Source organism: Anolis sagrei, chromosome Y, assembly GCF_037176765.1.
Source record: "Anolis sagrei isolate rAnoSag1 chromosome Y, rAnoSag1.mat, whole genome shotgun sequence".
Classification (NCBI taxonomy): domain Eukaryota; kingdom Metazoa; phylum Chordata; class Lepidosauria; order Squamata; family Dactyloidae; genus Anolis; species Anolis sagrei.
The window spans coordinates 75228112-75243620 of NC_090035.1; the positions used below are offsets into that span (position 1 = coordinate 75228112).

Genomic DNA, 15509 nt, shown 5'->3' on the forward strand with positions numbered 1-15509 from the left:
AGGAAATGCTTTGAATTAAGGGCCAGGTGTATAGGATAAGACTGCAAGGAGGGAAACGAGGCTTGAACAGCTGCACCAAGCTAAAATCATTTTAGCACACAATGCTCCCTATGACATTGTAGGTTCCTCTGACTCTGACATAACTCCGCTTTTCTTCTTCTTGTATGCCTACAAGCAACATCTGGACTATGGCAACCCTATCACAGGGTTATCTTGGCAAGATATGTTCAGAAGAGGTTTGCCATTGCCTTCTTCTGAGACTGAGAGTGTGTGACTTGCCCAAAATCATCCCATGGGTTTCACAGCAGAGCAGAGATTTGAACCTTCATCATCATCATTATTATTGGAGACCCCCGGTAGCACAATGGGTTAAACCAGTGGTTCTCAACCTGTGGGTCCCCAGGTGTTTTGGCCTACAACTCCCAGAAATCTTCTGGAGGGGCCCTGCTCTCAGTCCCACCACCTTCGCAATCGCGTGTGGTGGGGATAAGGGACAGGGCCTTCTCGGTGGTGGCCCCTTGGCTATGGAACTCTCTCCCGTTGGAGATTAGATCTGCCCCTTCCCTCTTGACTTTCAGAAAGCTGGTAAAATCTTGGCTTTGGAACATAGCATTTGCAGAATGATGATCAAGTCAATAACGGCTGACCACACTGGCGGATGGTGATGAATTTGTGATTTTACTTTGACGACCTGGCTTTTGTAATTGTATGATCTGTATTTTAATGTATTTTTGCATTAATGTATTATGTTGCTATTATGTTTATTCTATTTGTGTATTAATTTTCTGCTGTTAGCCGGCCTGAGTCCCTCTTCGGAGGTTGAGAAGACCGGGTTATAAAAGCTCTAAATAAATAATAATAAATAATAAACAGGATGGAAGTTGTAGTTCACCCTACATCAAGACACAGAGAGCACTTGATGTGGTCCAGCAGGTCCAAGACACTTTGATAATACACCTGGACTACATTTGGCATGTAAAACCTCCATGACCAGGTTTGGGGGAATTGACCTTGATTTATAGGAGTTGTAGTTCACCTACATCCAGAGAGCACTGTGAACACAACCAACAATGTTCCTCTTCATCTTGGAAAGAAGTGACGAGCGGAGTGCCATCCGCAGGGTTCCATCCTGGGCCCGGTCCTGTTCAACATCTATATTAATGACTTAGATGAAGGGCTAGAAGGCAGGATCATCAAGTTTGCAGACGACACCAAATTTGGGAGGGAGAGCCAATACTCCAGAGGACAGGAGCAGGATTCAATATGATCTTGACAGATTAGTGAGATGATGGGCCAAAACTAACAAAATGAAGTTCAACAGTGACAAATGCAAGATACTCCACTTTGGCAGGAAAAACGAAATGCAAAGATACGAAATGGGGGATGCCTGGCTTGAGAGCAGTACGTGTGAAAAAGATCTTGGAGTCCTTGTGGACAACAAGTTAAACATGAGCCAACAATGTGATGTGGCGGCAAAAAAAAGCCAATGGGATTTTGGCCTGCATCAAGAGGAGCCTAGTGTCTAGGTCCAGGGAAGTAATGCTACCCCTCTATTCTGCTTTGGTTAGACCACATCTGGAATATTGTGTCCAATTCTGGGCACCACAATTGAAAAAAGATATTGACAAGCTGGAATGTGTCCAGAGGAGGGCGACTAAAATGATCAAGGGTCTGGAGAACAAGCCCTATGAGGAGCGGCTTAAGGAGCTGGGCATGTTTAGCCTGAAGAAGAGAAGGCTGAGAGGAGATATGATAGCCATGTATAAATATGTGAGAGGAAGCCACAGGGAGGAAGGAGCAAGCTTGTTTTCTGCTTCCTTGGAGACTAGGACGCGGAACAATGGCTTCAAACTACAAGAGAGGAGATTCCATCTGAACATTAGGAAGAACTTCCTGACTGAGAGAGCCGTTCAGCAGTGGAACTCTCTGCTGTGGTGGAGGCTCCTTCTTTGGAAGCTTTTAAACAGAGACTGGATGGCCATCTGTCAGGGGTGATTTGAATGCAATATTCCTGCTTCTTGGCAGGGGGTTGGACTGGATGGCCCATGAGGTCTCTTCCAACTCTTTGACTCCATGATTCTATGATTCTATAATGGATCTGGACCAAACTTGCCATGGATAATGGGACTTGCAGTACCTTCATTCACTTCCAAAGACCACATTCCCAAACTGATATTACCAAACTTCTCAAAACAGAAAATGCCTTTCTCAAATAACCCGGGCCCCGCCAGGTTCCCAAGCTAGTATACAATAAAAATCAACACAATGCAATTAAAACATAAAAAATACAAACATTAAAATGGAATGGTGCCATGAAACAGGCTGGCCCCATTCAGAGGGATTTTTTTTCTTTTCTCACCGGATATAGCTTCCATAGTAGGCAACGATGTTGTGGTGTTTGCACGTTTTCACCATCAGGATCTCCTGCTGAATAATGGCACAATCATCATCTGAATAGGAAAAAGAAGAATATTGAAATTATATTTTTAGTTCAATTATATTTTTCGGGCCAAACTAATCCTGGCATAAATTGTTATAGATGTGCACATCTTTTCAAACATAAACATTTTAAGTATCTTCTTTGGAAAGTAGAGGGTATCTTTCTTCTTCCTTTTTCTTAATTTAGAAAAATGAGAAAAGAGGAAATTAACAAGCATATGTGTGTGCGCGCGAAAGGGAAAGAAAGGAAATGATATTTTAAAAGGGAGAAAAGGGCAGATATGATGACTCTGAAACATATTATTCTGAGACAAAACTTGCTCTCACAATTGCGCTTTACTCTAGATTTCTATGAAATGTGCCATTTCCACAGTTGGAGAAAATGTGTGGTTTATTTACTTACTTAATTAAGGTATACCCATCTTTCCTCCATAAACCATAGAATCATAGAATCAAAGAATTGGAAGAGACCTCATGGGCCATCCAGTCCAACCCCAGTCTGCCAAGAAGCAGGAATATTGCATTCAAATCACCCCTGACAGATGGCCATCCAGCCTCTGTTTAAAAGCTTCCAAAGAAGGAGCCTCCACCACACTCCAGGGCAGAGAGTTCCACTGCTGAACGGTTCTCACAGTCAGGAAGTTCTTCTTCATGTTCAGATGGAATCTCCTTTCTTGTAGTTTGAAGCTATTGTTCCTTGTCCTAGTCTCCAAGGAAGCAGTAAACAAGCTTGCTCCCTCCTCCCTGTGGCTTCCTCTCACATATTTATACATGGCTATCATATCTCCTCTCAGCCTTCTCTTCTTCAGGCTAAACATGCCCAGCTCCTTAAGCCGCTCCTCATAGGGCTTGTTCTCCAGACCCTTGATCATTTTAGTCGCCCTCCTCTGGACACATTCCAGCTTGTCAATATCTCTCTTGAATGTAGCTGTATTTTGCCCTGTTCTGTAAGAAACACCAGGCCTGAGAAATGTTAAATTTTCCCCCTGTTATTTGCTAGTTATTTCCCAGAGCCTGGAAAGTCTTAAAAGTAATTTTCCCCTCTGACTTGGTATTATGTTTATAACTCATCATTTGTTCCACTATTTTTTAAAAAAATAACTCACTTATTGCTCATTGTTTCATTATATTTAAAAGCAGAGATGAGACATCTTAGGATGTAAGGTCAAGGTTTTCCCCTGACATTAAGTCCAGTCGCGTCCGACTCTGGGGGTTGGTGCTCATCTCCATTTCTCAGCCGAAGAGCCAGCATTGTCCATAGACACCTCCAAGGTCATATGGCCAGCATGACTGCATGGAGTGCTGTTACCTTCCCGCTGGAGCAGTACCTATTGATCTACTCACATTTGCATGTTTTCAAACTGCTAGGTTGGCAGAAGCTGGGGCTAACAGCGGGAGCTCACGCTGCTCCCCGGATTTGAACCTGTGACCTTTCGGTCAGTAAGTTCAGCAACTCAGCACTTTAACCCACTGCGCCACCAGGAGCTCCTTTCTTAGGATGTATAGAATAGCAAAAACAACAACAACAACAACAACAACAACCCACCTCAAGGTGCCTCTAAACATGCCATATAAAGTAAGTTTAAAAGTGACTATAAAGTGACACGAAATAACATAGTTTCCACCTTTTATATCTGTTTTGAAAAATTGTTGTTCACTCGTTCAGTCGTTTCCGACTCTTCGTGACTTCATGGACCAGTCCACGCCAGAGCTCCCTGTCGGCCGTCACCACCCCCAGCTCCTTCAAGGTCAATCCAGTCACTTCAAGGATGCCATCCATCCATCTTGCCCTTGGTCGGCCCCTCTTCCTTTTTCCTTCCTTTTTCTCCAGCATCATTCTCTTCTCCAAGCTTTCCTTTCTTTTCATGATGTGGCCAAAGGACTTCATTTTGGCTTCTACTATCCTTCCCTCCAATGAGCAGTAGGGCTATATTTCTTGAAGTATGGACTGGTTGGATCTTCTCACAGTCCAAGGCACTCTCAGCACTTTCCTCCAACACCACAGCTCAAAAGCATCTCTCTTCCTTCGCTCAGCCTTCCCTAAGGTCCAGCTCTCACATCCGTAGGTCACTACAGGGAATATCATGGCTTTGACTAGGCAATGGATCTTTGTTGCCAGTCTGATGTCTCTACTCTTTACTATTTTATCGAGACTGGACAGTGCTCTCCTCCCAAGAAGGAAGCGTCTTCTGATTTCCTGGCTGCAGTCTGCGTCTGCAGTAATCTTCACACCTAGAAATACAAACCCTGTCACAGCCTCCACGTTTTCTCCCTCTATTTCCAAGTTGTCAGTCATTCTTGTTGCCATAATCTAGGGTTTTTTTTTTTTTTATGTTTAGCAGCAACCCAGCTTTTGTGCTTTCTTCTTTCACCTTGATTAGAAGGCTCCTCAGCTCCTCCTTGCTTTCGGTCATCAGAGTGGTATCATCCGCATATCTAAGGTTGTTAATGTTTCTTCCAGCAATTTTCACCCCAGCCTTGCATTCCTCAAGCCCCTCACATCGCATGATCTATTCTGTACGCAAGTTGAATAGGTCGGGTGAGAGTATACAACCCTGCTGTACGCCTTTCCCAGTCTTGAACCAGTCTGTTTTTCCATGTTCAGTTCTGACTGTTGCTTCTTGGTCCTGATACAGATTCCTCAGGAGAGAGACAAGGTGATTTGGTATGCCCATACCACCAAGAACTTGCCACCATTTATTATGAGTCACACAGTCAAAGGCTTTAGAATAGTCAATAAAACAGAAATAGATGTTTTTCTGAAACTCCCTGCCTTTCTCCATTATCTGGCGGATATCGGCAATTTGGTCTCTGGTTCCTCTGCCTTTTCTAAACCCAGTTTGAACATCTGGCAACTCTCGCTCCATGTATTGCTGGAGTCTTCCTTGTAGGATCTTGAGCATTACCTTACTGGCAGGAGAAATAAGGGCCACAGTATGGAAGTTTGAGCAGTCTTTAGCATTTCCCTTTTTTGGTATGGGGATATAAGTTGATTTTTCCCCCCATTCTGATGGCCATTCTTGTGTTTTCCATATTTGCTGGCATATGGCATGCATCACCTTGGCAACTTTTGGTTGCTTGGATGGAACATGGATGGAGCGTGCTTGCTTCTTAAGGCCCATTCAACCTCACTCCTCAGGATGTTTGGTTCTAATTCGCTCACCACACCGTCCAAACTATCCTCGATATTACTATCCTTCCTATAAAGATCTATAAAGATGTAGGAAAAATAATATAATATTGGAAATTTTGTTCAATGCTGGACCACTCTCACAACCACCATGTCAGACTACACAGAGAAGCCATTGAAATCCACAAGCATGGGGACAATTTCAACAGAAAGGAAGAGACCATGAAAATGAACAAAATCTGGCTACCAGTAATAAAAAACTCTAAAATTGCAACAGCACAACAACAGAGAGGAAACAATCAGGGACATCTAATCACCTCTCAACAAAAGTTTGCTCCAGGCACAGCCAGGCCTTCAAATGCTAATGAAGGTGGTCAGTTGAAACATTCACACCTAGCTCCAGCAGACAAGAGTCCTTTGTCCCACCCTGGTCATTTCACAGATATATAAACCCTTTTTCCTAGTTCCAACAGACCTCACTTCCTCTGAGGATGCTTGCCATAGATGCAGGCGAAACGTCAGGAGAGAATGCATCTAGAAAATGGCCATATAGCCCAAAAAAAACCTACAACAACCCAGTTTCTTCTACATTGCTTCTGGAAAAGAAATTCCTCACATTTTTTTACTTATTTAATAACAATTTAACTGAATTATTTTAATAATTGTAACACTTAATTCTATTTTCACATTTTGTATGTTTCTAATAGTATAGTTTTAAGGTTGTTAACCACTTTGGGACTCAAACCTTAGGGAAAAAAGCAGAATAATAATAATAATAATAATAATAATAATAATAATAATAATTTAACTCAAAATTCAATAGGGTATGACACCCAAAAATGATGTTTGCTGCCTCTAATATTCTCCTGAACATATTCAAAACATTTCCATTTTGTACATGAAGAGACTCAAATTATATCTGTGGCAAATATATGGAGTTTTCCAGTCAGTGTTTTCAAACAAAATTTCAATTTTTGTGGTAAAAACGATCCATGAGGCCACTTTCTGTACTTTTCATGTAAATAAAGATTCCCATTAAACCCAATTCTCTGGATATTTTCCAATTGTGTTCTGTCGTTGTTGTTATTTTGTGGCTTCTTCTTCCTCAACTTACCAGCTTCCATCTTGACAATCTTAATTGCAGCCAATTTCCCGCTTTCTTTGTTTTTTGCCTGAAAAATACATAAAAGAAAAGCATGCTTCGTTATAACTATATTCACAAAGAGAGGTTTTAACCCAGTTGTGTGTCTAAAATTGTCAAAACAGAACTCAATTTCACTAGAAAAATGGATTTGAGTTAAAATTCTGAGGTAAAAATGGCTGACAGGAATCTCACAATTCCTTCACAATTATGAAGGAAGGTAAGTTCAAAATATATCTAATTCTCTCCCTCGGATAGTGATGGGAACAAGATGTCACCAGCAAAATCCTTTTCTATTTTAAAATCCATTTTTGTCGATGATCGACGGTCTGGAGGAGCCCAGCAAAAGCCACCAGCGCCCAGGATACTATTTTGAAACAAAATTTCCCTTTTTTAGTTATATTGTGACCTAACCCCTAAATCAGTGTTTCTCATGTTTCCTCATGCCGCAACCCCTTAATATGGTTCCTCATGTTGTGGTGACACCCAACCAGAGGCGGCCCTAGGTAATTTTCAATGGTAAGCAATCAGTATTTTGGTGCCCCCCCCCCCCAACCAATCATTGATATATATTTTCTGTTTGTCGTGGGAGTTCTGTGTGCCATATTTGGTTCAATTCCATCATTGGTGGAGTTCAGAATGCTCTTTGATTGTAGGTGAACTATACATCCCGGTAACTACACTTGCCGCACTTGCTCGCTTGCCTGGCCCGCTTTGGGTCCGGAGGCATGCCTGAAGACCCCGGCGTGCGCACCAAAAGTCACCTCTTCTCCTGACTTTCTCCTCAGCCATTGGGACCAAGAGAGAGAGAGAGAGAGAGGTGGAGATGCCCACCTTTCCTGAAGGTAGGCGCAAAAACAAAGGAGGGAGCGGAGGTGGGAGATACCTCCAGCCAGAGGGGCTCTCTCTCTCTCTCTCTCTCTCTCTCTCTTGGTCCCAATGGCTGAAGATGGAGATGCCCACCTTTCTTGAAGGTAGGCGCAAAAACAAAAGAGGGAGCGGAGGTGGGAGATACCTCCAGCCGGAGGGGCTCTCTCTCTCTTTCTCTCTCTCTTGGTCCCAATGGCTGAAGATGGAGATGCCCACCTTTCTTGAAGGTAGGTGCAAAAACAAAGGAGGGAGCGGAGGTGGGAGATACCTCCAGCCGGAGGGGCTCTCTCTCTCTCTCTTTCTCTCTCTCTTGGTCCCAATGGCTGAAGATGGAGATGCCCACCTTTCCTGAAGGTAGGTGCAAAAACAAAGGAGGGAGCGGAGGTGGGAGATACCTCCAGCCGGAGGGGCTCTCTTTCTCTCTCTCTTGGTCCCAATGGCTGAAGAGAAAGTCAGGAGAACAGGCGACTTTTGGTGTGCACGCTGGGGTCTTCAGACACGCCTCCGCACCCGAGGCGGGCCAGGTGTGGTGGCTCCGCCCCTTGGCCCACCCGCGGATTGGGGAGAGGAGAGGAGGCGGGTGGAGCGCCGGGGGATCGGGAAAGGGAGCCGGTCATGGGGAAGGGATCGAACGCGGAGGACGATTGAGCACCGGCTCTGCTCACGCACCCGGTGGCCGAGTGGAGCAGGAACGAGAGGGGCTAGGCGAGGCTCAAGGGCCCGGCCCCTTTGGAAAGAGGATCGCCCGGCAGCGAGGCAAAAAAGCCGAGGCTCCCCCCGGACTGCTAGGGCTGTTGTAAGATGAGGGGGCGCTCCTCAAGTGGCAGTCGAGGGGCATTTACAGAGGCGCCTCTGCGCCCCTGGCAAAAAAAAGTGTTCTGCGACCGCTTACTTCGCGTAATGGGCGAGCCACCCCTGCGCCCAACCATAGCATTATTTTTGTTGCTATCTCATACTGTTATGAATCGCAATGTAAATATCTGATATGCAGTATGTAAATATCTGACAGCTCCAAGAAAAATGCAGGGAACAAAATCAACCTCTGCACATGGCATTCATTGACCTTGCAAAGGCATTCGACACAGTGAATCGCAGCGCTCTCTGGACCATCCTCCAAAAAATCAGGGGCCCAAACAAATTTGTGAACATCCTGCAGCTCCTCCATGATGGCAACAGTCTTGAAGAGCAGTGACCCAGTTAAGGTGGAATCAGGTGTCAAACAGGGATGTGTTATTGCCCCAACTTTGTTCTCCATCTTCATCGCTATGATACTTCACCTTGTTGATGGGACACTTCCCACCAGAGTGGAAATCATCTATCGGACAGACGGCAAGCTGTTTAACCTCAGCAGACTGAAAGCCAAAACTAAGGTTACAACATCTGTTATAGAACTCCAGTATGCTGATGACAATGTCGTCTGTGCGCATTCAGAAGAAGATCTACAAGCCACTCTAAACACCTTCGCAGAAGCTTACGAGAAGCTCAGCCTGTCATTGAACATCGAGAAAACCAAAGTGCTGTTCCAGCAGTCACCAGCCATCCCCTCTCCAATGCCAGAGATACAGCTTAATGGTGTAACATTAGAAAATGTTGACCATTTCCGCAACCTTGGCAGCCACCTCTCCACCAAAGTCAGCATCGACACCAAAATACAACACCGCCTGAGCTCTGCGAGTGCACAATTTTTCCGAATGAAGCAGAGAGTGTTTGAGGACCGGGACATCCGTAGCGATACCAAGGTGCTTGTTTATAAAGCTCTTGTCCTCCCAACCCTGCTCTATGCCTGCAAAACATGGACTGTCTACAGATGTCACATGCAACTCCTGGAATGATTCCTCAGCGCTGCCTCCAGAAAATCCTGCAAATCTCGTGGGAAGACAAGTGGACAAACATCAGTGTGCTGGAAGAAGCAAGGACCACCAACACTGAAGCGAAGGTCTTCCACCATCAACTCTGCTGGACCAGCCACATCGTCTGGATGCCTGACCACCGTCTCCCAAAGCAGTTACTCTACTCTGAACTCAAGAACAGAAAACGGAATGTTGGAGGACAGGAAAAGAGATTTAAAGATGGGCTCAAACCCAACCTTGAAAACTCTTGGCATGGACATTGAGAACTGGGAAGTCCTGGCCCTTGAGCGCTCCACCTGGAGGTCAGCTGTGACCAGCAGTGCTGCAGAATTTGAAGAGGCATGAATGGAGGGTGAAAGAGAGAAACGTGCCAAGAGGAAGGCATGTTCACCCAACCCCGACCAAGACCACCTTCCATTTGGAAACTGATGCCCTCACAGCGGGAGAAGATGCAGATCAAGAATAGGGCTCCACGGTCACCTACGGACCCACAAAAATACTGATCCTGGAAGACTATCCTACTCGGCCAATGAGGGATCGCCTAAGTAAGTAAATACTTACTCCTTGCTTGAGTCCACAGTGCTCTCTGGATGTAGGTGAACGACAACTCCAAAACTCAAGGTGAATGCCCACCAAACTCTTCCAGTATTTTTTGTGTTGGTCATGGGACTCCTGTGTGCGAAGTCTGGTTCAATTCCATCATTGATGGAGTTCAGAATACTCTTTGATTGTAGGTGAACTATAAATCCCAGCAACTACGACTCCCAAATTGCGAAATCAATCCCCCAGCCGAATCCCACCAGTATACAAATTTGGGCATATTGGGTATTTGTGCCAAATGTGGTCCAGTGAATGAAAATTCATCCTGCATATCAGATACTTATTTCATAGAATCACAGAATCAAAGAGTTGGAAGAGACCTCCTGGGCCATCCAGTCCAACCCCATTCTGCCAAGAAGCAGGAATATTGCATTCAAATCACCCCTGACAGATGGCCATCCAGCCTCTGTTTAAAAGCTTCCAAAGAAGGAGCCTCCACCACACTCCGGGGCAGAGAGTTCCACTGCTGAACGGCTCTCACAGTCAGGAAGTTCTTCCTCTTGTTCAGATGAAATCTCCTCCTCGGAACTCAGTATCCGCACTCAAGACTTCACTATCCATGGCCCAGATCTCAATACCCATGGCTGCTTTAAATTGCTCGATTTCACTATTATTGTATTTTTCTCACAAAACCAGTTAATAAAGTAAACTTTTCAGTAAGGGACCTTTTGCATTATAAAATGAAATAGGATTGGCTCAAGTACATAGGCTCTTATCCCTACAATGGCTGTATAGTTGAGGGAATTTCAGCAAGCTTCTCTTCGAGTCTTATAGCATTATTATTATTCATAGAATCCTAGAATCAAAGAGTTGGAAGAGACCTCATGGGCCATCCAGTCCAACCCCATTCTGCCAAGAAGCAGGAATATTGCATTCAAATCACCCCTGACAGATGGCCATCCAGCCTCTGTTTAAAAGCTTCCAAAGAAGGAGCCTCCACCACAATCCGGGGCAGAGAGTTCCACTGCTGAATGGCTCTCAAAGTCAGGAAGTTCTTCCTAATGTTCAGATGGAATCTCCTCTCTTGTAGTTTGAAGCCATTGTTCCGCGTCCTAGTCTCCAAGGAAGCAGAAAACAAGCTTGCCCCCTCCTCCCTGTGGCTTCCTCTCACATATTTATACATGGCTATCATATCTCCTCTCAGCCTTCTCTTCTTCAGGCTAAACATGCCCAGCTCCTTAAGCCCCTCCTCATAGGGCTTGTTCTCCAGACCCTTGATCATTTTAGTCGCCCTCCTCTGGACACATTCCAGCTTGTAAATCTCTCTCTCGAATTGTGGTGCTTGGAATTGGACACAATATTCCAGGTGTGGTCTAACCAAGGCAGAATAGAGCATGGGGAGCATGACTTCCCTAGATCTAGACACTATGCTCCTATTGATGCAGGCCAAAATCCCATTGGCTTTTTTTGCCGCCATATCACATTGTTGACTCATGTTTAACTTGTTGTCCACAAGGACTCCAAGATCTTTTTCACACGTACTGCTCTCGAGCCAGGCGTCTCCCATTCTGTATCTTTGCATTTCGTTTTTTCTGCCTAAGTGGAGTATCTTGCATTTGTCCCCGTTGAACTTCATTTTGTTAGTTTTGGCCAATCATCCCTCTAATCTGTCAAGATTGTTTTGAATCCTGCTCCTGTCCTCTGGAGTATTGGCTATCCCTCCTAATTTGGTGTCATCTGCAAACTTGATGATCATGCCTTCTAACCCTTCATCTAAGTCATTAATAAAGATGTTGAACAGGACCAGGCCCAGGACGCAACCCTGCTGATGGCACTCCACTCGTCACTTCTTTCCAAGATGAAGAGGAAGCATTGGTGAGCACCCTCTGGGTTCGTCCATTTAACCAATTACAGATCCACCTCACTGTAGTTTTGCCTAGCCCACATTGGACTAGTTTCTATATATTGTTTCTATACACCCTGCTTTTTATCTCCACAAGATAGAATAATAAAATAAGGAAAAGGGAAACCTGGACAGTAATGAGATTGTACGGTCAGCATATTTTGAATTTATTGTCCAGATGTGTTCTCTTAAAGCAAGATATTTTCCTTTTTTTAAAATAGCTGACACATTTGTTTAATAGCCACCCACTCTGCCCAAACTTCCTTTCTTCAGAAAAGAAAGACGAAATGTCAATGACATGTAGGCAAACGACATTTCCTAAGAATTATATTCCTATAAAAGCCACAGAAGGGTTTCCCTCAACTTGGTCCCCTCAAGATCCACCAGCTGATTGTATTTATTTTTTTGCATTCATCTTATTTCGCTCCTCTTTTTGTCCCATGAACCTAAGTGAGGGTTATCCGCTAGGACAGGGCTGTCAAAATTTGCTTTCATTGAAAGCCGTATCGGCCGTTGAAGCCACAGACACAAAAGGCCAACTCAATCTCTATTTATATATATAATTAAAAACATACAAAATATAAATAGGAAAAGAAAGCTGAATTCCTATGAAATAGGATAAAAAGTGATCCTCCAAAATATAGTCCAGGCCTCTTGGCTAAATAATAATAATAATAATAACAACAACAACAACAACAATAATAATAATAACAATAATAACGCAGTCCTAGACGTTTGGGAAGTGTTCGACTTGTGATTTTGTGATATGAAATCCAGCATATAGATCTCGTTTGCTGTGACATACTGTGCTTTTGTGATAATAATAATAACAATAGTAATAATGCTTTTGAATCCAGACTGACAAAGTTTTGGAACACCATACACCAGACATCACGATTGTGGAAAAGAAAAAAATCTGGATTATTGATGTCGTCATTCTGGGTGACAGTAGCATTGAGGAAAAACAACAGGAAAAACTCAGCCCCTATAAAGACCTCTGTAACGGTCTGGATGAGGGCGAACAAACTGAAATTAAATCCAGACAAGACAGAGGTACTCCTGGTCAGTCGCAAGGCCGAGCAGGGTATAGGGTTACAGCCTGTGCTGGATGGGGTCGCACTCCCCTTGAAGGCGCAGGTTCGCAGCTTGAGTGTGATCCTGGACTCATCGTTGAGCCTGGATCCCCAGGTTTCAGCGGTGACCAGGGGAGCATTTGCACAGCTCAGGCTCGTGCGCCAGCTGCGCCCGTATCTCGGGAAGTCTGACTTGGCCACGGTGGTACACGCTCTGGTCACATCCCGCCTTGACTACTGCAACGCTCTCTACGTGGGGCTGCCCTTGAAGACGGCCCGGAAGCTTCAGCTGGTTCAGCGCGCAGCAGCCATGTTACTAACTGGAGCGGGTGGCAGGGAGCATACAACGCCCTTGTTGTCCCAGCTCCATTGGCTGCCGATTTGCTACCGGACCCAATTTAAGGTGCTGGTTTTGGCCTACAAAGCCCTAAACGGTTCCGGCCCAAAATACCTTTCCGACCGCATCTTGGCCTACGAGCCCACGAGGACCTTGAGATCGTCTGGGGAGGCCCTTCTCTCGATCCCGCCTGCCTCACAGGCACATTTGGCGGGGACGAGGGAGAGGGCCTTCTCGGTGGTGGCCCCCCGGCTGTGGAACACTCTCCCTGCAGACATCAGACAGGCGCCCTCCCTCATGTCCTTCTGAAAAAGCCTCAAGACATGGCTGTTCGAGAAGGCATTTAATTAAGTGCTATAACAATGTGGTAAAGATGACTGGAATGGAACAAGGAATATGAGACTGGTTATGATTCCACTATGAGACGAAGCGGATTTTTAGTGTAGTTTTTGTAATTGTTATGTAGTTTATATGTTGTTGTAATTGCCTCTTTGTAAATTGTCGTTTATATGTGTGTACACCGCCATGAGTCGCCCTAAAGGGCTGAGAATGGCGGTTAATAAATGCATCAAATAAATAAATAAATAAATAAATAAATTGAACTGCAAAGGCTCTGGCATAAACCAGTACAGGCGGTCCCAGTGGTCATTGACGCACTGGGTGCCGTGCCAAAAGATGTCAGCCGGCATTTGGAAACAATAAACAATGACAAAATCGCAATCTGTCAATTGCAAAAGGCTACCTGACTTGGATCTGCGCGTATCATTCAAAAATACATCACACAGTCCTAGACGCTTGGGAAGGGTTCGACTTGTGATTTTGTGATACGAAATCCAGCATATAGATCTCATTTGCTATGACATACTGTGCTTTTGTGTCAATAATAATAATAATAATAATAATAATAGTTACTATGATTTGCTAAGTAATTATAAAACTTATGATTATTTGCTCAATAATAATAATAATAATTACTATTACATAACATAATAATAATTTCTAAATAATAATTATAACTATTATTTGCTTAATAATAACAACTATTACAATAATAACTATTATTTGTTATATAACAATGAGTATGATTTGCTAAATAATAATTGCTATTACAAAAATAATTACTATGATTTGCTTGAAAATAATGTGATCCTCCAAGATAATTGCTACTATTTGCAAAACAATAATAATAATATTTGACAAAGAGATATAAAAATAAATAATTTTCTTTCTTTCTTTCTTTCCAGGCCTCTTTGCTAAATAATAATAATCTATATATATTAAAATGTTCAGTGCATAATTAGTACCTTAAAAACAAAAGAACCAATGAACGAAATCACACCAACAAAACATCTCACAACACAAGGAGTGACCATCACTCAAAAACTATGATTTCTTCATTTGCGAGTTGTAGTTGCTGGGATTTATAGTTCACCTACAATCAAAGAGCACTCTGAACTCCATCAATGATGGAATTGAACCAAACTTGGCACACAGAACTCCCATGACCAATAGACAACACTAGAAACTGGGCATTGACATTGAGTTTGGGAGTTGTAGTTCACCTACATCCAGAGAGCACTGTGGACTCAAACAATGATGGATCTGGACTAAACTTGGCACAAGCACTCAATACGCCCAAATATGAACACAGATGGAGTTTGGGGGAAATAGACTTTGACATTTGGGAGTTGTAGTCACTGGGATTCACAGTTCACCTACAATCAAAGAGCATTCTGAACCCCATGAATGACAGAATTGAGGCAAACTTCCCACACAGAACCCCCATGTCCAACAGAAAATACTTAAGTCCATCCAGTCCAACTCTCTTCATCAGGGCAAGAAAACGTAATCAAAGTCCTCCTGACAAAGAGCCATTCAGCCATAGATAGATAGATAGATAGATAGATAGATATGATCCTCACACACAGAGACAGATATAGTATCATAGATTTGAAAGGGACCCTTAAAGAAGGACAATGATATCTTGCATGTTCCAGGGTGGGCAAACCAGACAATCTCCACATCAACACTGACAAAGAAACAGCAAGAAATACTGTTTACACACAAGCATAAAGAAATTACATATATTAGAAACCAACACTTTCTCATTACTTGATTTTCCAGGTCAACAGACTGGGCCACAGCAACGTGTGGCAGGGGACCGCTAGTAATAATAATAATAATAATAATAATAATAATAATGACAACTATTATTTATGTATTAAC

The 15509-nt window shown here is 43.6% G+C and overlaps 1 protein-coding gene across 1 annotated transcript in view; it reads right to left on the reverse strand.

The window, feature by feature from the left end:
* Positions 1–15509, reverse strand: part of LOC132780558 (mitogen-activated protein kinase kinase kinase kinase 1) — a 68743-nt gene that overhangs the window by 51293 nt on the left and 1941 nt on the right. Inside the window, exons 2-3 of the mRNA XM_067462476.1 lie at positions 6684–6741; positions 2360–2450 (exon numbers count right to left, since the gene is read on the reverse strand). Of these exons, the coding sequence (XP_067318577.1) occupies positions 2360–2450; positions 6684–6741 (149 nt within the window). The remainder of the gene's footprint in view (positions 1–2359; positions 2451–6683; positions 6742–15509) is intronic.